Source organism: Haliotis rufescens, unplaced genomic scaffold, assembly GCF_023055435.1.
Source record: "Haliotis rufescens isolate VD_foot unplaced genomic scaffold, xgHalRufe1.0.p SCAF_11, whole genome shotgun sequence".
Taxonomy (NCBI): domain Eukaryota; kingdom Metazoa; phylum Mollusca; class Gastropoda; order Lepetellida; family Haliotidae; genus Haliotis; species Haliotis rufescens.
This window is the reverse complement of record NW_025963791.1, coordinates 12,760,874-12,785,629: the sequence shown is the minus strand read 5'-3', so window position 1 is coordinate 12,785,629 and position 24,756 is coordinate 12,760,874. Positions and strand designations below refer to the sequence as shown.

The window sequence follows — 24,756 nt, the reverse complement described above, 5'->3', positions numbered from 1 at the left end:
CCGATCAGATTATACACGATTTTGCAGGTAATCAGCCTCTTGTATGTATGTCAACACACTCAGAACCAACATTTCCTAATTGCAAATGATTTTCTAAAATACAGACAAATGACAAAACAGTGATCATATTACGCAATGTAAATTTTGTTGTTTGTTTGTTGTTTGTGGTTGTTTAACGCCGCACTCAGCAATATTCCAGCTACATGATGGCAGTCTGTAAATCATTGAGTCAGGACCAGACAATCCAGTGACTGACATCATGAGCACGCAAACCTGTTAGCTGTCTCTTATGACAAGCATAGTCGCCTTTTACGCAAACATGGGTTGCTGAAGACCTATTCTAACCAGGATCTTCACGGGTAGGTAATTTTGTGACTTGCACATATTTTGCCTTGGTAGCAAAAGCAGAGATGCCCTCCCCACATTGAGGCAATTAGGAATATCTGGGAAACTTGGTATCTAAACTCAGTAATCAATTTTAGCATGTCTGACTATAATATGGTCTTGATGATGTTTGTTTGTTGTTTAACGCTGCACTCAGCAATATTCCAGCTATATGACGGCGGTCTGTAAATAACCAAGTCTGGATTGGACAATCCAGTGACTGACATCATGAACATCGATTCACGCAATTGGGATCGATAACATGAATTAACCAAGTCAGCGAGCCTGACCACCCGATCCTGTTAGTCGCCTTTTACGGCAAACATGGGTTGCTGAAGACGGTCTTGATGACTGGCCGCCACCTTGGTCGAGTTGAAAGAGTGTGTGTTCCGGAGAACTGAAAGTCAGCGGTTTGATTCCCCAGTTGCATCATACCAATAGACGTTAAAAGAAGACACTTGTCGTTACCCTGCCTGGTGGGTGGCATTAAGTTTATAAAACAAGGACAAGTCAGTTTGGAGTCAGTATACTGTGTCTGAGTGGGATATCCATGTTAAACAGATGTATGGTATTTCAGTGACCTAGCACTACAAAACCATCAAGAGTGCAATAATCTTGACAGTGCCATTAAACCACATTTCACATCACCTCATGTTATCAGCTAAATCTCTCAGAAAATTCAGCAGTAAACCTTCCCATCACAAGTTAAAACAAGGAATTCTTTTTTTAACTAATTATCAAATGGTTGTATGTCTGACAATGAGTGGACGTGGGATCAATATCTAGTTTAAATTACAGGAAATAGTTTTTGGACATAATTTGTAACATAATTCACTTAATCATTTTGGGGAATTTTGTTCAACATTTTGTAATGATTCCACCAAAATTGCAAAGGTCGGCATCACTGCAAGAGTTGTCTCACCTTGGTTTCAACTGGGTATTCATTCTGCGGTGAACAAGGCATGCGCACATGATCCTGATCCCATTTGTCCAAGAAGCCTGCTGGATAGGGCGATGGAGGACATGTATCTTTGTCACTGAAGATGTACTGAAAAAAAAGACACAAAAGTTGAAATATTCTTCAGTACATAAAACCTTCTCAGCAGTCCTTTTTTTTCCCCTGACATTTCAAACACCCTGGCCTTGATTTGCCCAAGGCTGGACACACTATAGTGTGGCTTGTAATTGAACAGAAAACTATGCTCTTACCCATGCCACGTGTGTCATATGCTAAGAGTACATATTGAGCATGTATTAGAACATGGGTTTGAATATTGTAAATCTGTTAAGTTTAGCGCCATGTTAGTTAACAATAACATTAACTGTGGCTGGAAAGTCCGTTGATGAAAATTACCAAAGTTCAAAGCTACTTGTTGCTTTAAGTGTTTAAGAGGTCGCTTTCTGCCTTGGGTCCTCATATCAATTGTGAGTTTTAGTATTCTGTTTTTGTATTGATAAAATAATTCTACTTTCGTATAAAGATATGATTTCATTTTTTATCTTTGGCTGCTTTGTTTATATATGTTCAAATAGCTGTCCATCTCTCAGAAATACAGCTAGTTTGATCTTCGCTATTGCATCTCTTGGCTTCAGATGAGGTGAGGTGAAACTGGGTTTAAGGTTGCATAACTGACTATCCCACACGGTACACTGACTCCGAGCCGACCAGTCCATGTTTAAGCCCCTTAATGCCGAGTGCGAGACAGGGTAACAACAAGTACCATTCTTTTAGCTTCTTTTGGTATGACAAGGGATCGAACCCCGGAACTTCCGCTCTCCAGGCAGAAGCTCTACCACTAGACCACGGAGGTGGTCTCGGAGATCTATGACAGATAGCTGATGTAATTGCAATTCTTGTTTTAACCAAGCCAGGGCTACTTTTGCATGAGTGGGGTGATGAAATTGTAACTCGGTGTCTGTAAGATATTTTAAAATTAAAGCTGTAGGTGTTATAGTTGACCAGGAATTGTTGGAGTAGCATGTGTATCTAACAGTATAGACTGACTGGTGCATGTCTGGACTACTCAGTGTTAAGCAACTTAACAAGATGTGGCAGGTTCTTGAACTTTCCTGATTAGGCTATGGACAGTGAGTGACACAGGATGTGAAGGATGATATATTTAATCTGACTGGGTTAAAAATGTGGGAAAGGGAATAAAAGAAACATGCTGCACTCCGTATTTGGTGTTTTGGTCTTAAATAACTGCGTCATGAAGCTATTGCGAGTGTGTGCTGCTCACTTTTTTTGCAGTACTTTCCTGCTCGTAAAACTTTCCACATTTACAGTACATCACGTTCCTTTTCGTCCATATGAGCAGCGTTCTGTATATTATATCGTCTGGACAAGACAATCTCGTGATTGATATTATGAGCAATGCTCCAGGTGGTCAAGGTATGAGGACACACCATCAACCAAGCCTAACCTCCCAATCCCTTGTGTCGCCTCTTATGACCATAATAGGCTGCTGGCGACCACAGATCTAAACTCTCCACAGAGCCAATCTTCAGAAGGGCAGCGTTTCCAGACTACCCTGATAAACATGGTTTCCCATGTACAGGTTCTGCATTAAAGAAACATGCTTCAAAAATGTGATTTGGCAACTTACTGGCAGTTTGATGAGCACTGTATGGTCCTTCTTGCTGAGGGGTTTCACCGAACCTAAACAGTTGGGAGTTGTCTTCAGGTCTTTCAGCTTAATGCCCTGTGTACAAATTAGAGGTGAAATGATACAACAAGGTCATGATACATTGGTCACAATGCAAAAGAACAAATGAGTTTGCATTCCGAGGGAAAGCTCTTAATTTTTGTTCCACTTTTTCAATTTTTATGGTTGGCAAATTCAATATACTAACTTATTAAAAAGTTTTGAATAGTCATGACAATCACTTACGAACTGTTGTGGCAAACAATTCCATGCACAACAATGAACTTCCAAAGAATCAGAAGAATAGCAAACAATTATGAAGCATGATACTTTGTAGGTCCCATGTTTGAATAAAGGTTTGACTAGTTGACCCATTCTGCTATTATGGACTCTTCCAGACGTCAGCAAGGGTAAAAATGTCTGCATTACAATTTTGGCCAGGGGTGTATTTCTTTAATATTACCAAAAGGGGCAAGTGTATTGGTGCAATCATATTCAGTAATTCTCACTCAGCATTATCAGTTTTTATTCCTGCCGACTGGCCAGTGCAGTCCAATGGTTCCATTGTTAGCAAAGAGGGCCATTGGAACATGCCGTCATATTAGTGAATTGGCTTTCACACAGCTTTGAACAGTATTCCAGTTATGTCACGGCATGTCAGCTTACTGCGAGAGGATAGCCTGAAGTGATGCAGGTCTCAGACGTTTCCCACTTTGGTGAGACCCACAAGCATGAGTATGGTGCAGACAACCCTATGACATCATATGAATAAATTGTCGAAAGATTTAAAGAAGATGTCATTCATTGTTCCTGACATCACCGACAATTCTATGTGACATTGTTACAACAGTATGCTAACTGAGTGAATATCTCCATCTCAAATCTATGTATTTCTGTGTTTTCTCCATCAAGCTGTTGTGACAAGTAGGTTTGCTTGATTGTTGTTTAACGCTGCTCTCAGCAATATATCAGCTACATGATGGCGATCTGTAATAATCAAGTCTGGACCAGACAATCCAGTGATTGACATGAGCATCATCTTCACAATTGGGTCTGACCACCCAGATCCCATTAGCCACCTCTTATGACAAGCATGGGTTGCAATTCTAGCCTGGATCTTTATGCAAGACAAGCAGGTACTCACCCTCCAGCTGCTTTCTCGCTGCAGCATGCTGGGTTTCTTGTTTGGGATATCAATCTGCATCACTCCATCCAGGGAGTCATCAGATGCTTCTGTCTTCTGCGAGCTGAAAGTCCAAGTGTACAGCACCATTTACCCACCAAACTGCCCAGATGATCAGCTCAATGGCCCCATCAGAAACAGTGACCCAAACCAGTTATGAACAGATTTTATGAATTAATGAGTAAATGCTGTTTTACACCATAGTTAGCCATTTTCTAGCCACATCATGGCAAATAATTGACTCAAGGCCAATTCCCACAATTTCCCACAAACCTTTTCCACCAGAAACATGTCTCGTGAATTATTTTGACTTTACAATTTCCGGTGAAAGCAATATCTATCAATATTCATCTTTGATGCCTAATGTTAGCTAATACAGTACAATTACTCTACAGCTTATAATAATATACCTTTCCACAATCCCTCAAATTAAATACGTAATCTAAATGCTGCTGTAAGGGAATCCTGTCAAAAAAAATTCTAACTTCTCTTGAATGTCAGGGCACGTCTCCACTATTTGGCAATGAGAAAGAGAATGATTTGGTAGTGGTGGTAGGTCACAGTGCACAGGATTTCAGTGCCGGACCCTATCGTTTTGGTGGTGACCATGGGTGTTTGGGTGAATTGTTTTTTAGAAGCTGGAAACTTTGATCAAGCACGTTTCCACATAAGGATTGCAAGAAGGAAGAATTGCATAGTGTGAGATTAGAAATTGTCTAAGGCTGTATGTTGCGTGGTAATGCATGCATTGTAGAGTACAAGAAGCAGACATACTCTCCTGGTTCTTCCGGGGACATCTTGTACGGCTGGGTTGATGCTTCCTCGTCAGGCTTCTCCTTTTGGGGATCCACCGAACTCCCAGCCGTTTCAGAAATTCCTTCACCAGCTTTCTTTTCTGTGGGTTTGATTTCTAAACATACAACATAGTCATATTCACCCCCGCCTTGGATGTGATGAGTGAATCAGTTTGGCTTGATGCTGTTTCGAACAGTATTAAAGTTATATTACGGCATTCAAGCTTTCTTCTCACATGAAGCTGAAATGCCTTCTTAGACTTTTTAGACTTTGGTGAAATCGATGAACACAGGTATGGTGCGAACAAACCTATAATAAAGGGCGAATCTTGGATTCGAACCCAGTCATAAGTATTTGGTGAGTGAGTGAGTCTTTTTTTATGCCTTTTACGCTTTAAGCAATATTCCAGCAATATCACGGCGGGGGACACCAGAAATGGGCTTCACACATTGTACCCATGTCTGGAATCGAACCCGGGTCTTCGGCGTGATAAGCAAACGCTTTAACCACTAGGCTACCCGACCGCCCCCATTTTGTATTTGGTATGCCAAATGGGACACAACTTAAACAAGAGGGCCACCTAGTCCCCACCATAGCTAGAAGCAGATACAGCATCAGCAAACTTGAAACTTTCAAACTTTCTTAAATGTTTTCCTTGTAAATGTTGAAACAGTGATGACTACAAGGCACCATATTGGTGTCAATGAGCAATTATTTGCTGCAAATCAGTTAATTTTATATTTAGTGTACATATTTGAGGCATTAAGCTGCAACTATACATCTGAAATGTTCTCACTTAAGGTCGGTTTCACAAAAATGAATGATGATGATGATGACGATGACGATGATGGTGATGATGATGATGATGATGATGATGATGATGATAAATGTAAACATATAACTTTGAACAACAAATTTACTTGAGTACCTTTATCTTCTTTTGGTTCTGTGCCTTCCTTATTGTCAAAGTACTTCGAAGTTTGAGGCTTCTTGTCATCACTATACAAGCAACAGAAAGTTCATACATATATACAAACAAAAATATTTTTACAAACCTGTAGAGGTTATGAATTCTCTCATGAAATCCTCCTTGGGGCACTTATTGCATTTTCCTGGCTCAAGAAAATCTACATGACATAGTTGTAACCATTTTCCTTAATAAAAAATGTTACCATACAAAAAACTTCGTTTTTGTATGATATACGACCACCCTTATGGTGCCTCACCCTCCATGACGCGTCACGCCAAGGGATGCAACTCTCACCCAAATCACTTTCCATATGTCTAATGCTGACGGAATGTGGGGAGGTGGGTGGCCGTGTCCCAAGGAGGATTTCATCAGAGAATTCATAACATCTACATGTTTGTAAAATTCTCTTTCAGATTAAATCCTCCTTGGGGCACTCATTGCATCAAGATAGACTCCTAAAGATAATCTAGGAAGTGGCATCCGTCAGCAACAAGTGTGCATAAATACATCGTATTTTGATTATTTCAATGAATAAACAAGAGTTTAATAAATGGAACCAACCTTATCGTGAGGCACCACCGTCGAAAGGCGTGGGCTAGAGACAGGGCGTGGTCGACCATACACAATGAAAAGAGCCATTCTTTGTGGCTTATCATATCGAGAACTCGAGCCCCCCCCCCCCCCCCCACACTTTTTTGAACAAGTGATATAGGGGCGCAGATCACGAGAGACTATAAACCCGCGCAGAGCTAGGCCAGAGGGTCCCCATGAATCGAAGGAGTGCGTGTGCAAATACGATTATTATCGAGTAGTAAGGGCTGGTATTTTTATTGACCGTAGAAGATATAATCCGGACCGTTACTGAGCAGTTTTATAACCAGTCTGGGCGGTCTAAAATCTCGAACGCTCAATCAGCTAGAGATGCAGAACTTTTCCCAGTTCGGAGAACTGACTGACCAAACCGAGCACGCTTGCTTGACTGTTTGTCGAGTTGGTAATGTTTGATGAACGTGCTCGGCTGGCTCCAAATAGCTGCGGAGCAGATCTCAATGGGCAGAGCCGCGGCGTAAGCTTGTGACATAGCCACTGCTCTAACCGAATGAGCCTTCAACTTGGTAGGGGGGTCCCTGCCTTGAAGGGTGTACGAAGTACAGATAGTAGACACTATCCACCTGGAGTTTGTTTGCTCGCAGGTGAGCCAGCCTTCCTACCGCCATAACAGCAAAATAGTTGATTATCCTTATGGATACCCTTAGTCCGCTCATATAGGACTTGAGGGTCCTACAGACATCCATGACATGAGCATGTCTTGTAGTGGTCCCCGACGAGGAAGGCTGTGAGAGAGCAGGTAGCTCAAAAGGAGCCGTCACGTAGAAGGCGTGTGCGACCGTAGGACGGTAAGAGTCTGACAGGCGAATACTGACCCTGTCCCGGTGAAAGACAGTTAGTTCGGGATCGGCTGACATTGCGTGAATGTCGCCTACCCGTCTGCCGGACGTTACCGCCACAAGGAACGCCGTCTTCCAGCTCAACAGCTGAAGAGAGAGAGACGACAGAACCCGAAAAGAAGGACCGGACAGCCAATCAAGAACGATTGACAAGTCCAAAGGGGGACTGATCCGCCGGACAGGCGGTCAGATCCTGTCCACACCTGCTAAAAAGCGCTGCGCTAATGGGTGCACACCCAGAAGTGCCCCGTCGACAGGGACGTGAAAGGCTACAATAGCTGTAGAGTTCCCCCGGACTGTCGATGCCAGGCCGTCATCTAGTCGCGACTGGAGGAACTCAAGCACGGCTACGAGATCTGCAGAAAAGGGATCTGCAATCCCTCAATCGACACACCAGCGCGCATAGCAGGCCCATCTATCCTCGTACTGAACGTTTGTCAAATCCCTCCGCGGCCAGTATTGTGTCTGCAACTCGTGCAGGAATACCGCTCTTCTGGAGGCGATTCCTGACAGTGGCCAAGCCACCCACTGAATCCTGGGATTTGGGTGGAGGGCCCCGTTCTGGGATAGGAGGTCCGGTCGTAAAGGTAATAGAACAGGAGGTTGAGCCAGAAACCTGAGTATTACTGGAAACCAACTCTGCGCCGACCAAAGGGGTGCCAGGAGCACAAGTAGTCGCGCAGGCTGAGTGGCTAGCTGAGACAGGACCTTGGAAATCAGAGGTATTGGGGGGAATGCCCACAGAATTCTGTCCGTCCAATCTAGCTGGAGTGAGTGAGTGAGTGAGGTTTTACGCCGCTTTTAGCAATATTCCAGCAATATCACGGCGGTAATCTAGCTGGAAGGCGTCCGGTGACATCGACCTCTGGTCGGGGACTCGGGAGCAGAACGTTGGTGTCTGGTGATTCACCCCAGATGCAAACAGATCCACCTGGAACGACCCGTATAACTGGGAGATAATCCCGAATATCCCCGAGTCGAGCCTCCACTCGTGAGGAGCGAGTATCCGGCAAGACAGAGCGTCCGCACGGACGTTGTCCACCCCCGCGAGATAAACAGGTAGCACCCTGATAACGTGTGAGTCGCACCATAGGAGGAACTGCCACATCTCTTGGAGAAGCGACGGAGACACTGTTCCCCCCTACTTCCGGATGTAAGTCATCGCCGTTTGGTTGTCCATCTCTAGACGCACCACTTGGCTACGAAGCAGATCCAGGAAGCGTTGGAACACCAACCTGACCGCTCTCAGTTCTAGAACATTGATATGCAGTTTGATCTCCTGCTGGTACCATAGTCCCGAGGCAGTGTGATCGTTCAGAACTCCTCCCCAGCCGGAGAGTGACACGTCTGTTTGAACTGTGAGAGACGGAACGGGAGTGTCGAGGGGGAGCCTGCCGGATAGATTCCCGAGCTCGGTCCACCACTGAAGGTGTGCATTGAGCCACTGCGGAGTCTCGAGATCTTCCGAGTTCACCCAAAGTCGACTGAGCGCTTGTTGAATGGGTCTCATTCTCAAGCGCGCCCGCTAAACCACATCCACTGTCGCCGCCATGTTGCCCAGTAACTGGAGCCATGTACGAGCCATGTGACTTGCGGACAGAAGGAACTGGGAAATAACACTTCTGACCTTGGTAATGAGATCTTGTGACAGAGATACAAGTCCGCTCACCGTGTTGAAATTCGCCCCTAGGAAGACTAGATTCTGAGTAGGGTTCAGATCTGACTTCTTGAGATTGATTATCCACCCTAGAGTGATCAGAATGTCTATCACTTCTTGTGTAGCTATCTGACTCAGGGATTGCGATAGAGCTCCTAGTAACCAGTCGTTGAGGTACGGATGGCAGAACCGACCTTTTGACCTGCCCACTTGGGCGGGAATCAACATCAGCTTGGCGAACACCCTCGGGGCCATGGAGATCCTGAATGGTAGAACCCTGAACTGATAACACCTCCCGTCGAAAGAAAACCTCAGGTATTTCTTGAACTCGGGGTGTATGGGTACGTGGAGATAGGCGTCTTTTAGGTCTATTGACGTTAGCCATTCTCCTGTCTCGACAGCTGAGATCACCGAGCTCAGTGTCTCCATCCTGAAGAACGGTACCTCTATAAGTTTGTACAGCCTTCTCAGATTGAGAATAGGCCTGAACCCTCTGTCTTTTTTGGTGACTAGGAAATATGTCGAGTAGAAGCCCTCGCTTTCCTGTCCCACGGGAACCGGTTCGATCGCAGCCTTCATAAGAAGTGCGTCGACCTCGGCACGGAGGAATTCCGCCTTCTCTCGAGTAGCAGGCACCGGAGTGTGCTTTATCCCGGAGAAGGGGGGCAGATGATGTTTCCACCGAGGCAAATGGCCATTCCTTAGAGTGGACAGGGTCCAGGGATTGGATGTGACTGTCTCCCATTCCTTCAGGAATAGAGCCAGTTGGCCGCCTACGGGGACATCCGGCCTGAGGCAGTGGACCCCAGCTGTCGGCAGTTCGATAACATGCGACCGTGGGTCTGCCCGGGGCACTTCGTGCGCTAATAGGAACCTGATGGGTTCCCGGCTCCGCGAAAAGGCTGCTGGCCTTGACCAGCTGCCTTGCCCCGGCCCCTGCCTCTCTTGCTCCTCCCGGCGCCCTTACCTGAAGGAAGCGGCTGTTTCCAAGCAGGTGCAAACTTCTGACCCGGCGCGTCAGCGTAGGAGGAGTCAAGTGGAGAGGTTCGCTTACGAGGTTTAACGCATGGTACCTCCAACAAGGCCTTAGAATCCTTGATGGAGGCATACAACTGTGCGGCCTCTCGGACCACCTGCTGAGCCCCAGGGAAGAGGGTGGCACCCATCTTATATGGCAAAGCAAGTAGATCCTGGCGTGTGGAAGCCGAGTATTTGGATACTGACATCCACAGCCTGCGCATGCCCATGACTGCGCACATCATCTGCGAGGCACAGCTATGAATAGCGTCCCTCGCAAGATGACTATGGACCTCCGTAAGTTGCGCGGCCAACTCCGAGGAGTCAGCCGGCCCCTCTCCCGCTAACTCCCTCTGTACCGCCGACAGATATGAGGAGTGTACGGACACACGGAGCTGCTGACATGCGTTACGATATTGCTCCTCGAAGCAAACGTGAGCAGCCTTCAACTCCGCACCGCACGCGGGATAGGGTGGCAACCGCCGGCCCTGCTTGACCTTAGTCAAGTTGGGGGTCGAAGACCCCCCCCAGGGTAACGGAGGTCCAGACGCATTCATCCACCACCGGTACCTCAAAGTCACCATCCTCTGCTAACGAGTACCGCTTAATAAGTTCGGGCAGGTCAAACTTCCTGCGGGCAACCGACAACAGAGGGTTGATGACTTCATGCACCAGTGAGGATAGAACACGGAGCCGCACCTGGGGCGCCTTGCTCGGAGCAAAAGCGTCCCCCGGAAGGCGGAACTCAGTCGGATCCGACTGGGGCATGGGCGCAGCCACCTGAGGCAGTACCTGGACAATCTTGTCCTGTACAAGCCTCAACGAGGAAGCGAAGGAAAATGTCTCCCCCCCTCCTCCATCCACTCCTCCTCTCTCCATTCCGAGCCTAAATTAATCGACTCTTCCCCGAGAGATGAGGCAGACGAGTGAGTGAGTGAGTATAGTTTTACGCCGCTTTTAGCAATATTTTAGCAATATCACGGCGGGGAACACCAGAAATGGGCTTCACACATTGTACCCATGTCGGGATTCGAACCAGGGTCTTCGACGTGACGAGCGAACGCTTTGACTAGGCTACCCGACCGCCCCTGAGGCAGACGAAGTCGGAAGGGGACACCCGAAGGCCTGGGACTTCGCATCCCCGGGCTGCACCCGGCCCGAAGCGGAGTCCCGGTCCCAAGGTGCCGGGGGTTCAAGGGAACCCACCTGGCTCTGGGCTAGGAATCCGCTAGAGGAAGCTTCGGCCTTGGAAGAGGCGTCTGGCTCCGCTAGGAAGAACTGTGCCTCGGAAGTGAACGGGCCAGCGCCCGCCACCCCTCCGCTGGGGAGCGACCTCCAGCCAGCGCCGAAGCCCAGTCTGAGATCGTCCCTGAGACCAAGTGGCCTGCCTCAGCCGACGCCGGGCATATCACGAGGTCTCAAAGCCGCGTCCGGCGCCGACAACGGGGAAGGCTCTGTCCACATCTCCTCTCGGAGCTGAGACTTTACCTCCTCCATCATCGACGCCATCTGCGACCTCAACAAGGCAGAGATGTCCGCCAAAGACGGTGCAGGAGAGGGTGCAGTGATTGTTACGGGAACCCTAGAGCCTTCTCCCCCGGCCCCCGGGGAGGGAGCGGAGGAGACAGTCTCTGCTGCATTTTTACCCTTTTTTGATTTTTTAGAGGGGTGGGGGGGGGGGACGGTCTTTGCCGATCTTATATCCACCCCCGCCTTCAAGAAACCCTTAAAGTGCAAGAGATCCACTTGTCTCTTTTTCTGAGCCCGGGGGGTGAAAGCAATACAGATCGGGCATGACCCATCGTCATGCCCGTCTTCCGCCAGACACTTGAGGCAAGTATCATGCCTGTCTTGGGGGGGAATGGATGCGGAACACACCGTACACAGTTTGAAGGTCTGTAAAAAAGACCGTAATTTCTGAGTTGGGCGGGAAGGGTAATAAAGTGTATCAGTGCGATTGAAAGATCGGAAAGATACGTGCATAAATTGTGAAACTAGAAGCAAAGGCGTAATTTAGAATGCGATTGGTAACGCGATACTAATAGCCAATGTTGTAGTATAATTATAACACCAAAGTGGGCGTGTTATGCGCGAAGGTGTAAAAAACCTGTAAAAAAGGTAAGTGTAATATAAATATAATTAACACACCACCTTGGGTTTATTAAAGGAAAAGATTGTAGGCCAAAGCCCGATGATATAACATTAAAAATGGCCCTGGTGTTACATGTACCATACGTGGCACTACAATATGGACGCCACGATGGCCTTTGTTTCAAAGGTATCGTACACGTGTCATATAATTACAACTCTATAACTTTACAATGCGAGGTATTACGCCTTTGCATGAAAGAAATGTACCATACATACAGTTTGGTCAGCCATGGTTCTTGTTTGAACGATAATCTTGTACTTTTGTTAGTCTTGAAAAAAACAGGCACGTCTGTCTTTGTCAGATGACATAAGGAAAGTGATTTGGGTGAGAGTTGCATCGCTTGGCGTGACGCGTCATGGAGGGTGAGGCACCATAAGGGTGGTCGTATATCATACAAAAACGAAGTTTTTTGTGTGGTAACATTTTTTATTAAGGAAAATGGTTACAACTATGTCATGTAGATTTTCTTGAGCCAGGAAAATGCAATAAGTGCCCCAAGGAGGATTTAATCTGAATTGTGAATCTTGAAGGCACATGGCGTGTTTGCAATCCAAAAGTCACCCGAGTAAAAGGTGAAACATACGACTGCATTGTGATTACACATTCCTTATTGTGCGCAAATACTTTTTACATATAAATTGACTTTTAAATAGGGAGTAAGTGAATGTACACGAACTCCTTGCTCTAACCATTCATATCCATAGGCCTTAACACTATTGTCTATGACTTGATCAATCATGTCTGTGTCAACGCCAAGGTCAGTTTTTCAGCCTGGGCCTGTAGTTTGTTTTTGTGTTGTTTAACACCACACTCAGCAATATTCCTGCTGTTTGATGGCAGTATGTAAGGAATCAGGTCTAGACCAGACAATTCATTGATTGATATGAGCATGGATCTACACATTTGGGATACCATAACATGCATCTATCAAGTCAGGGAGTCAGGCCACCCAATCCCGTCAGTCGCCTCATACAACAAGCATGGATTCCTGGAGACCTATTCTGTAATGGATCTTCTTGGCAGGGACCTGTGGTAGTGGTAGCTGAAGTGGTCATATTCAGATATAACTGCTCATACCTTTGCTCAGGAGAAGCTGCCGAATTTGCCGCTCTCTTCTCTGCAGCATCGGCAGCCTTCTTCCTCTTCTCTTCTTGTTCGTGGTTTTCCCGTTCTGGTAGAACATGGGAAATATGTGATGTCATTTTTCAATATATAAAAAAGATTTAGTGTATAGTCACAAGCAACTATCCAGCCCCTGTCCACCCCTCCAAGAATATTAAATGGCCAGACCTTAAGCCTGACCTTGTATTTCTACACATCTTTGAGCAATTCCATGACGTGAATGATTTAATACAAAATGGACCACAGAACATGGATTACAAATACACTATTAACTCAGTGACCATGACTTTGGGGGCTTATGGGAATACCAGTCTGCGATTTTAGCCACTAGTTTCGAAGCCCAGGTCCAGTAAAATTCTGTTCAGCAAATGAAAGTCCATATAATAAATTTGAAATGTTCAAACAGATGATGCTAAGGGCCAAGTTTAAGACTTGGAAAGTCTTTGGCACAGACTGTAAAACATTATTAATCATATATCATTTACTGCTAATCCTACTCCTACTAATAATATACAAATGATTACTTTGGAAGAGGTCAAAATGCAAAAACATGGATGCATGTCAGGTCACACCTACGAAGGGGTCGGGTCCGAGGGTACTTGTTTTTGCATAAAGGATTCAATCACTTTGTTATACAGAAATTCACTTTAAGTTTATGAATCCTTTAAACCATCCTGTTTCATTATAGTAATTTAGCTGCGAATCATGAAATGTTAGTACCAGACGCCATGTTTCAATATTCATCAAGTGACAGGTAAAAACTGATCATGTGACAAGTCAATATTCGAGATCAGTGTCAGTCACATGATTTGGGAGTTAACATTCAAATGACTTCATTTGTCACGTGGTACAGATTAACCAACAGAATGCAAGACTCTTAATAGAGGTATAACAAGAATAAATATTTACCCATTTTCCTTTTCTTTGGTGAACTTGGTTTTGGCTTAAACTGCAACGTAGATTGTCGAAGTTTCCTATGGGGTGATTCACTCATTGTCAACAAATGGCATCCTGTCGAATGATGTGACAAAAATCTCACAATTTGGTTACATATATTTAAAACACAGGCTCCAAAACAATTCATCTTAAACATTTACCAAAATGTAATAACAATTTAACTGGTGTAAACATAAGGTGACTAGACTGTCATTGATTATCTATAAATCAATTCAAAATTATGATACACTGATTTACAGAGCTCAAGATACCTTTTTGAGCAATTGAGTTTTAAATGTAGGGTTTCTAGTTTAATTGGGTTATTACGTTTTCATTGGGTAACCAATATTTTTTCACTCATCTATTCGTCACTCTATTGGGTTTTCCCAAAATTAGTGAACAGTTCAAGATTTTAAAAAAATTAAATGTTTTCGATGTATATAACTAAATATATACATTTTATAGGCTTGACTCAGAAAGTAAATTAGCTCATAATTGTGTCTCGGAAATTAGCTCTTTGTACGCATGCTGAAAAAACTTAATTGGGTATTAATGCATGCTGTTTTTATACATCTGAGTTTTTAATTTTATGCATTCATTTCTGTACGCAAGTTAATTGAAAGTAATTGGGTCTTGAATATTTTTGGGGGGTATTTTACGCAAATACGCTGCTTATCTGTAGCCCTGATATATCAATTAATAACAAAAGTTAGTTATTCTGTATTTGTACAGGTATGAATACCTTCTGGACCTGCAATTTATCAAATTAACATGCATAATGCTAAGTATGAATGAGGGTGATCCATTTAATGTTCAAAATAACCTTCTTACTGTGCCATCAACCATGGCAATCTCAGCAAATGTAAACATTTCTGTGTTCAGTTTAGTGTAGATATTTATCCGTTTACTATCAATATTCATAAATTTGTATCGATACAGTACAGACATTAAAAATGCACTGATACATCAACCTTGCCATATACAATGACATCCCAACAAGAATGGGGAACAGTACCAAGTGAAAAACAAAATAGTCCTTGCCATTTGAAATAGAATCACGAAAATATCGCGATGATTAATTCGTGAAGATAGCAACATGTTTAGATCATGTGGTTACAATCCAACTGAAGACCTGCAGTCATGTGACTGTGAGCGGCTATATTTAGCAGTGTCCATCGTACGTACATTACCAACACAAACTGAAACCATTGTAACCATGTGATCAAAACTCATAATGACGTTTATCGCTAGCAAAATGGATATTTCTTGAAAAGGGAACTTTGCAATTTTTGACATTACTGTAAGTAATATTCCTCAGTGCCCAAATGGACTGTTTTCACTTTTTAAGTCTATCTTGATTAATTAATCATTGCAATATTTCGTGATTCTATTTCAAGTGGCGAGGACAAAAAAGTCTAGTGCTAAATTACATTGGTTACTGCGAACTTTGTTTTGTGATAGATAATTCTAGCATGTGCACTGATGTGGCAATAAACTGAAGAAGTTAAAAATATAAATACAGGGGTGCAAATTGGGACTAGCTCCATTGATGACCAAGACTCATTTTGTCTAAGCTTTAAGGTATCCTGGGAGATTGTACATTTTCAGGCTTTATAAGGGGTGCTCCTTTAATGTTAACAATATTCTGGCTAGCATATGTGATTCAGGTTAAGTTGCATCCTTGAAATGTGTCACTTTGAGGAGCAAAAGGCAGTATTTTGTTATTTATAGTAGTCATAGTTGATAAAGGGAGCTTTTTAGTGTTTGTTTCTCGTTTAATGCTACACTCAGCAATATTCAAGCATTGTGATAACTGCCTGTAAAAATCAAGTCTGGAGCAGACAATTCAGTGATGGATATTATGAGCAATAAAGCATGCCATCAGGTTATGATGACACACTAGCAAGTCACAAAGCCTGACCACCCGATCCATTATGTTATCTCTTTTGACCAGCTAATTCTAAACAAGAAACTCACATGATTCATATATTTACCCACAGTGAGTTGATTTAAGCAAAACATTTGGAAATCAGGATCTCACTTATTAATAATGAAATGAAGTAAAACAAGCCATTTGAAAGCCAACAGTGCTGTGGTGTGGTTGCAAGAATTGTGTCCCTCTTGATCCACAAACAATCTTAACTGGGACCCTGGTCGTGGTCACAAGACAGTGTACATCTCGGACGAGGAAGTAATAGCCATGTTGATGAATTCAGTTTGGACAGTTCACTCTCTTCCATCACTTCTTATTAGGGGCAAAGGGGAGTGGAGACATGTGTGTGTGTGACAAATTTGTTCTCAGGTTTAACACACACACTATATAATAATATATAATAATATCAATCACATACACTTGACATGCCGAATGTCTTAGTGTTGTGGGTCAAAAGAATTGCCTGGCTCCTGCTTTCAGAGAAAATAAGTGTGTGTCTTAAATTGGTGACTGAATATAGATGCTATCCCAGCCGCTCCCCAGAATATACTATATTACATGGTTGGTCCGTTCTTCTAGCTTCTATATTTCTAAACTTTTAAAGAAACCTTGCATTTCAGCTAATAATAAACAAAGCACTGTTAAACACAATCAGCCTTGATCATATGAACGTATCATACCGATTTAGCAGTGCTAGATGATTCGTTAGCAGCCTAAATAGATGCTGTATTTCTAGCTATTGGTTCTGGTGACTGACACTATCACTGTTAGTATGATATATATTATATACGCCATCATCTGCACTGGCCACCCATACACTGAATACCAAACAATGTAAACTTACAATGCAAGTTGTCATAAACGGCCAAGAATCTAACTTCATAGCATGTACAATCATAAATGATGACGAAGCTAAATGCGATATCATATGTCTTTCGCCTTGACTTGAAGTTGAAACAAGACGATTCTTGCGTACTCTTGTTTAATCGATGTGTAAATTCTCGGAAAACCTCGCAGGTGCCCCCAAAGCAATGTAAACAATGTGATCATCGTAACCACTTGACTCACTTTTCAAACTGAACAGCACACGCCTATGATGCCAAAATGCAACTCGAAGCAATAAATGAATGATTGTAGTAGTAACTGGGAACTGTTACTTTCTGTTTAGAGCATATTTTCACTCTTTGAAGAGAAACCAAGATCTCGCGTGTGACTTCCGTCGATAACTCTCTACTTCCGGTCTTTTCCTAGCGGCCATTAAGACCTCAAAATGGTACATGTGATGTGCTCTTGAACATCCAAATAAATCTCTTTCTTTAGGGATAATCCATCTTATTTAGACCACCCACTACATAGTTTATCATCTTTACGCAATATATGCGATGTTTTGATTTGTTAAATGATTTTATAACCGTTGAATTTACCGTCTCAAATATGTCAACATCGGTAGTGGGAACTTCGCAATGTGTTATTGCAGAAGCAGATGAACTGACATCTCTAAACTTATTTAGTATATTTTGGATATAAGGAACTTGTGATCTTCATTATGTGGTTTATTAGGGCGTGTGTTAGTTTCCGCAAACCAGCTAAAATAGCGTAATGTCATGGGGGCTTTTAGTATGTAAACTAACCCGTTATAATAAGCGAAAAGGCACAAGGGTATCGTTATCTAGTCATGAAATATTATTTCACATATAAAACAAATTTATCACCAGACATTTGCCGGCAACCTTGGTTTTTAAAGCTATTTCCTTGACATTTTTGTAATATTTATTATAATAACAGTAAGCTTATTGGAATGGAAGTAGTAGGCCTATATTAAGGTACAACACCATTTCTTTATGAAATTTTGTTTGGTATTTTCATACCTTTGTTGATACAGATTGCCATGACAACATGGTAGGAAGATGTAGTCATTTTCCATGATATTAACTGACTCTCCATGAAAATTAATGCACTCTGATAAATTTTTTGATAATTTGACAAGAGCAATGATTACCTCATGCTTCTCTTGCTCAGACTTCCAGCTCAATTAGGTTTGTCCTGTAGGTGTGACAGATGTCTGTGACTGTGAATTTGGTTTGCCATGATTATATTTCTTGGTTTGTCAACACCGTTCTCCTGGGTGTCACCAAATGGTAAACATGTAAGATCCGCATCAGGTTTGGCTTTCCCCTTTATACATCAAGCTGATATTCTGTGATATAACTGAAATACAGCAGCATTGAACTTGCTTACACTCGCAGATTACCCGCTGGCAAAGGGAATTGTCTGTGTGACCTTCGTATTCTTGTTGTTCAGCATTTGTATATTGTTATTTTTTGCAGAGCGAAGGTGCGGCCACTATCAGAACGCGGAAGTTCATGACCAACCGCCTGCTAAGCAGGAAGCAGATGGTATGAATTGTTTATATTAGAAGTTGTATTAATAGTTCTTGGATCATTTAAAGCCTCTTATGAAAGGTGATACTCCTTTTTAATTCATACTGACTATCCGGTGTTCGAAATGATGCATGATTGTCAAGGGATCCTTGTCGTAGTTCGTAACACAAGCGCTAAGAGTTAAAGATTTAGGGGATTGTTTCATCAGCTTATGTTTTGCTGCATTTAGCATATATGGGATTTGTTTGCTCTGCTAGCACACGTACAGGTTTGCTACATTAGTTGAACAATTAGACCATGTCTTTGAAGCTAGCATTGCTGTTGCTTGTAAGATGTTCTAATTTGAAATATCTATCTGTTCTAGGTTGTGGATGTAATCCATCCAGGCAGGGCCACAGTTCCAAAAACTGAGATTCGTGAGAAGTTGGCCCGCATGTACAAGACAACCCCAGATGTCATTTTCTGCTTCAGTTTCACTACTCACTTTGGAGGTGGGAAAACCTCAGGATTTGCCCTGATCTATGACACCCTAGATTATGCCAAGAAATTTGAGCCCAAATTCAGATTAGCAAGAGTAAGTAAATGTTTGTTTCTTTCTGATCAAAGGTTTGATGAATCGTGAATTGTAATTACTTCAGTCTTGACAGACAAGTGAAGATCCAGTGTAGAATAGGTATTCAGCAACCCATGCTTGCTGTAAAAGGTGACTATGCTTGTCGTAAGAGGTGACTAACAGGATCTCATGGTCAGGCTCTCTACCTTGATGCATGCCATAGTATCCCAATTTCGTGGATCGATGCTCATGATGTCAATAACCAGATTGTCTGGTCCAGACTCGATAATTTACAGACCACCTTCATATAGCTGGAATATTGCTGAGTGAGGCGTTAAACAGTATGCAAAACAAAAAAAACAAAAACAATTCACTTATTGTTAAAACTGAATATCAACCATGAGGCATGGGTGGCCCAGTCGTCTACGGTGCCGCATTGTGCTGTGTATCCCTTGGGCAAGCCAGAAACCTATCCTTGTGGGTTTGAATCCTGGTAACCCCAGTTAGGTTTCTGGTTTTGTCAGTACCATTCCAGTGTTCATTGGTTTCATCCAGGCATGTTTTGGGCTTTCCTCCCACATGAAGCTGTCATGCCATGATATAATTGGAATATTGTTCAAACTCACTCATGCTTTGCAATCATGGGCATTTATTTCATGTTGCTCATGGTTATATGATCTGGCTGATAATTGGTCATACCCCAACAATAAGGAGCATTGATTTCCTATCATTCATTAGTTTGCAGAGCCCAGACTTAACTGACTGTTGGAAATAACTTGAATATTGCCAATATGTTCTCACTCACTTTATGCCAAATCTTTTCTTAGCTAAGAGTGTCATGGTATTCATAATTGATGTGAAATGACACCAGTTATGCTTCTGTGTGATAATAAGTAATGAAAACACCTGTGCATTTGTTTGTAAGTTCCTATCTAAAATGTTCATCTATGTTTTACAATCTTGTGGTTACAGCATGGCCTGGTAGAGGTGAAGAGGACAGGGAGAAAACAGAGGAAGGAGAGGAAGAACAGACAGAAGAAAGTGCGAGGAACAGCAAAGGCCAAGATAGGAGCAGACAAGAAGAAGGTAACATCTCACTACATAATCCTGTATTATGGATTTGGGGGTTTGGGGTGTGGGGGTTGACGCTCGTTTATTCAACAGCTGGTCTCCCATTAGCCTCATGGAAAACAAAGAATACCGGAATTTGCAACTAGTTGTTTTACATTGGAGAGTTTATACATAGGGTCAGTTACTTATGGTAGGAAGGTGACTTTTTCAAATGAATAATTCAAAGTATAAGAAAGTTTTATTGGCCCAAAGAATTTATATAACATCAGGGCATTGTTTTTCGTGTGTCTGTCTAATATTCCCTCTGTTATAGCATATTATTAATATTTTGATCCTGTCTGCAAGAGCTCTGTTGGATCAGTTTATAACATGTATAAGAGAGCAGGACACAATTGCCTTTTGACAAGTAGGATCAGTTCATGATTATTGTCCATGTATGGATTGTCACTGTCCGTTATAGTTGTATGTATCTATTTTACTTTGCAGAAGTAAACATGGTGCACACTCCAGGTACAAAGTTTGATAGTTTAAGCCCTTGTGATATATAATGCTTGTCTAGATGTGATGTGGAATGCACTAATGCTTGCTGTTAATATGCATATCTAGTTCCTTCACAACTTCACTAATATGCACTAACATGTTGACTTAATAAAGTTAGACACTAGTCCACCGTTCCGACATCAGTGAAAGTCTGCAAGGCTTGTTTTCTTGCAAGATCTACTTATTTAACTCTATTAACCACTAGTCCAAAGTGAGGTATGGACTAGTTGAATTATGCTCATGGTTTCTATCCCAGCTTAATAGGTTTTGTACAATCCAAAGTATCTCACTCCTACTGTTCAGCCTGCTTAATATGTGCACGCCTGTTTGATAACAAGTGATGTTAGATATGACTTGTTTGGAATGCTTTGAACATGTTCATTGTATTGGTAGTTTTATATAGTGTTCGAAACTTGTGGATCAGAGGGGGTCCTTCGGGTTTGCTTCTATAGTATTTGAATGTAGACTCTCCCTAATTCTTGTGCTTTTAACATCAGGGTTAAAACAAGTACCCCTTGACTTACATGCTAAATTTCAAAAACTGCCAACCAATTATTTGTAAGTATATATCAAATTAGTGTGAATTGTTTTTTTGGCATGTTAATTGACTAGCATGTTAAATGGCATGTTCAAATGTTATGTCTGTGTAGCTTTATTTTACTTCAAATCATCATTTAATACTACATCCAATACTCGAGGAGTGTATCTTTAATACTAGAACCAGTGTGCAAGATGGTGTATCATTAAAACCAGATCCACTATTCAAGTATGTGTATCGTCAATACCAGATAAATATTTAAGGTGTGTCTTTAACACCAGATACAATATTCAAGGCAATTTTTCTCTGGAATGAGTCAACCACTGGTCAAAAGGTCACCTTAGCAGAGTGGAAAAATATCCAATCCTGTAGTAACTATTTGTTTAAGTTGATGTAGCAGCTTATTGCAGATTACATTGTAATCCCAGTAGCGTTAAGTTTTTGATGTTATTTATTTTAGTGTTGTAAATTTCTACCACCAAATGCCTTTTCTTCTTTCCGCCACCATCATCAACTTCTTTGTCTGACACCTCTGAAACTGCAGTGACTTTCTAGTGATTTTCCCTAAGACAGCCTTAGAAATTCTTTCTTTTATTAAACTTGTCCAGAGGACAAGTGGAAACGTTATTCCACTAGGACTTGTAGGTAGTCCTGCTTGAACAAGATAAACATGTTTACTATGCAGTACTCTGTTTAATTTTTATTCAGTTATCACCTGTGCTTATAATAAGACTTGAGAGTCCACTAATTGTGTTGGGTTCGGTGACTTGGTTTATTACATGTTATCGTATCCTATTGCTCATGGATCGATGCTCTTCTCAAAAACAGACAACTGTCATATAGCTGGAATATTGCTGAGAGCAGTGTTACACAACAAATGCGCACACACACATATTGATACAAAATATGAATTATGGGGGGATATCAAAATAGATCAGTTTATGAAGAATGATGTGTAGTTTCCTTGCTATATTTTGATGTAGATGCTCCATCAATGACAGCTCTTAGGTTTACCATGATAATCTAATTCAATGTAAATTGATATGCAGTGAGCATGGTAAGTACCGGGTATGTTACCCTGTGGGAGTTCAGTGTTAGAATAGGTGCCTGGCAACTTCTGCTAGATGGTTCGGGTCATCAGACTTGGTTAAATTGTTGAGTATGATTGTACCCTGACCTGATTGCATCTAATATCAGTCACTGGTTTGTGTTGTCAAGGTTTGTTTTTTTACATGCTGCGCTCATGTAGCTGGAACATTGCTGAGTGCAACATTAAACAACATAAACATGGCTTATACATGATCAATTACAGGATGGTATCACCCAGGTCCTATGTCATGAACCACCACCAGGATCTGTCAATGAAAACTGGAACAAAACTGCTTTTTTTTGTGGCTATATTTTGGTGTATTCCAAGGGGAACAGCAATACAGTAGTACACTGATGCCTAGGTGTAGGATTGGTGTATTGCTTGATACTGTGGATTCTTTCTAACAAATGTATTTTCTTGTGTTTCAGTGATCAAGTAAGAAGACCTGTCCTGATATGTACAGTCATATATGTGTCTGGGATTAAAAAAAATAAGAAAAATCTGATGCAGTAATGTTGTTTGTGATATTTTGTGTAATTGACACCCATTGTTTTGAAGTTTATGGAAATGATGACTCATTAACGATAGATGCATTGTATTTGTCTAAGGGGGAATGGCAGCATGTAGATGACAAGTTGAAATATTCATAGCTCACATCGATACCATGCTTGACTATTTGTGTTTTGGCAAATATTAACAGTGAAGAACATATTACATTGTAAAACAAATGTGTGTGTGTGTGTGTATGTATGCTGCAATCTGACTGGTGGAAAGACATGAGTAAAAGGGATTCGAAGCCCAAAAGTAACTGGGCCTGAATACATTCTTTTATAAGTGTCTGTTTGTATTTCATTTCAATCCGCCTCCTCTGTGGTTTAGCGGTAGAGCGTCTGCCCCGAGAGCGGAAGGTCCAGGGTTTCGATACCAAAGACGTTAAAAGAAGGTACTTGTCCTTACCCTGTCTGGCCCTGGTCATTTAGGGGCGAAGACAGATTGGTCGGTTTGGTTTGTTGTTTTATGCCGCACTCAGCAATATCCCAGCTATATGGCGGTCTGTAAATAATCGAGTCTGGACCAGACAATCCAGTGAATGATTGACATCAGGAACATCGATCCACACAATTGGGATTGATGACATGCATCAACCAAGTCAGCGAGCCTGAGCCTGAGCCCGACCCCGTTAGTTGCCTTTTAGGACAAGCATGTTCACCTTTTACAGCAAGCATGGGTTGCTGAAGACCTATTCTACACGGGATCTTCACAGGTCTCAGAGACAGTATACTGTTTCTGAGTGGGGCATTCATGTTAAACTGCTGCTGCTGCTGCATGGTATCTCAGTGGGCTAGCACTATAAAGCGGCATCAGTCTGGGCTAGTACAAGCAGCCGCACACACACACACAAGTACATGCACGTTGCAATAATCTTTCACCTGCGCCTTCTTTTCAATCCAATGACAAATCCCCCAGCCCCCACAGCAAAGACAGTCTTCGTGGTCTAGTGGTAGAGCGGAAGGTTACCTCCCTTGCCCCGGAAAGATGCGGGAAGCTACGAATCCATCATTATGTTTGTTGTTTAACGCTGCACTCAGCAATATTCCAATGTAAATAATCAAGTCTGGGCCAGGCAATCCAGTTATTGACATGAGCATCTATCCACGCATTTGAGACACGATGACGTGCACCAACCAATTCAGCGATCCTTAGTTGCCTTTTCGGCATGGGTTGCTGAAGACCTATTCTATACCCCGGATCTTCACGGGTCTGATAACATGTCTGATAATATTTGGTTGTCAAAGTAAAATTATTAATAATTGTTTACATTATCTTGTTTGTAAAAAAACATTATCCGCCCCTGGCTCCTAGACCACCAGTCCTTGTTTTGTCCCCGTAATGCCGAGAGCCAGGCAGGGTAACAATAGGAATACCATCTGTTAACGTATTTTGGTATCATACGGGCAGGGATCGAACTCTGGGCTGACAGACGCTCAATCCACTAGACCATGGAGGTGGTCACATAGAAGAACAGACTATGAGTTATATGGTATCAATGGACCTTAACGAGAAAAGCATTACTACATGTTGGATTGTGAGAGTGAGTGAACACTGTTGTCGTTACACCTTGACTCAAACTGTGAACCCACGACCAGCGTATCCTCGCAAGGCAAAGGGATGCAAGTTTGAAAGCTAACAAAACTATGCATCAAACATCATGCGCGCAATTTTACTAGATTTGAATCGTTCCCGTTGGTTTCCCCCTGTACATGTTTACAACAACGAACTGTCCCAGTCAGACAATATCTGTTCAGTAATGAATTGAGTGAGTTAAAATTTAACGTCGCAT

At 42.5% G+C, this 24,756-nt stretch overlaps 2 protein-coding genes across 4 annotated transcripts in view; one reads left to right on the top strand and one right to left on the bottom strand.

Annotated features, from left to right (window-relative positions):
* The window catches only part of LOC124141142 (poly(ADP-ribose) glycohydrolase-like), a 34,526-nt gene extending 17,099 nt beyond the window's left edge, over positions 1 to 17,427 (bottom strand). Inside the window, exons 1-8 of one of the 2 annotated variants that reach the window (XM_048392251.1) lie at positions 17,311 to 17,427; positions 14,283 to 14,384; positions 13,329 to 13,422; positions 5,936 to 6,006; positions 4,987 to 5,122; positions 4,174 to 4,276; positions 2,991 to 3,086; positions 1,307 to 1,432 (exon numbers count right to left, since the gene is read on the bottom strand). In XM_048392251.1, the coding sequence (XP_048248208.1) occupies positions 1,307 to 1,432; positions 2,991 to 3,086; positions 4,174 to 4,276; positions 4,987 to 5,122; positions 5,936 to 6,006; positions 13,329 to 13,422; positions 14,283 to 14,367 (711 nt within the window). In that variant the 5' untranslated portion in view covers positions 14,368 to 14,384; positions 17,311 to 17,427. Of the gene's footprint in view, positions 1 to 1,306; positions 1,433 to 2,990; positions 3,087 to 4,173; positions 4,277 to 4,986; positions 5,123 to 5,935; positions 6,007 to 13,328; positions 13,423 to 14,282; positions 14,385 to 17,086; positions 17,257 to 17,310 lie in introns of those variants that run through there. The other variant, XM_048392252.1, reaches the window with a different exon arrangement.
* A 16-nt stretch (positions 17,428 to 17,443) lies between these two features.
* On the top strand, positions 17,444 to 22,914 carry LOC124141143 (40S ribosomal protein S24-like). 2 transcript variants are annotated; one of them, XM_046509053.2, is made up of 6 exons: positions 17,444 to 17,515; positions 18,570 to 18,638; positions 18,988 to 19,197; positions 20,149 to 20,262; positions 20,734 to 20,757; positions 22,844 to 22,914. In XM_046509053.2, exons 1-5 carry the CDS (start codon positions 17,513 to 17,515, stop codon positions 20,737 to 20,739), a joined length of 402 nt encoding a protein of 133 aa, XP_046365009.1. In that variant the 5' UTR covers positions 17,444 to 17,512; the 3' UTR covers positions 20,740 to 20,757; positions 22,844 to 22,914. The 2 variants fall into 2 exon arrangements, with proteins under 2 accessions (XP_046365009.1, XP_046365011.1); XM_046509055.2 differs by lacking the exon at positions 20,734 to 20,757 and having other exon boundaries at positions 17,445 to 17,515.
* The last annotated feature ends 1,842 nt before the right edge of the window (positions 22,915 to 24,756 follow it).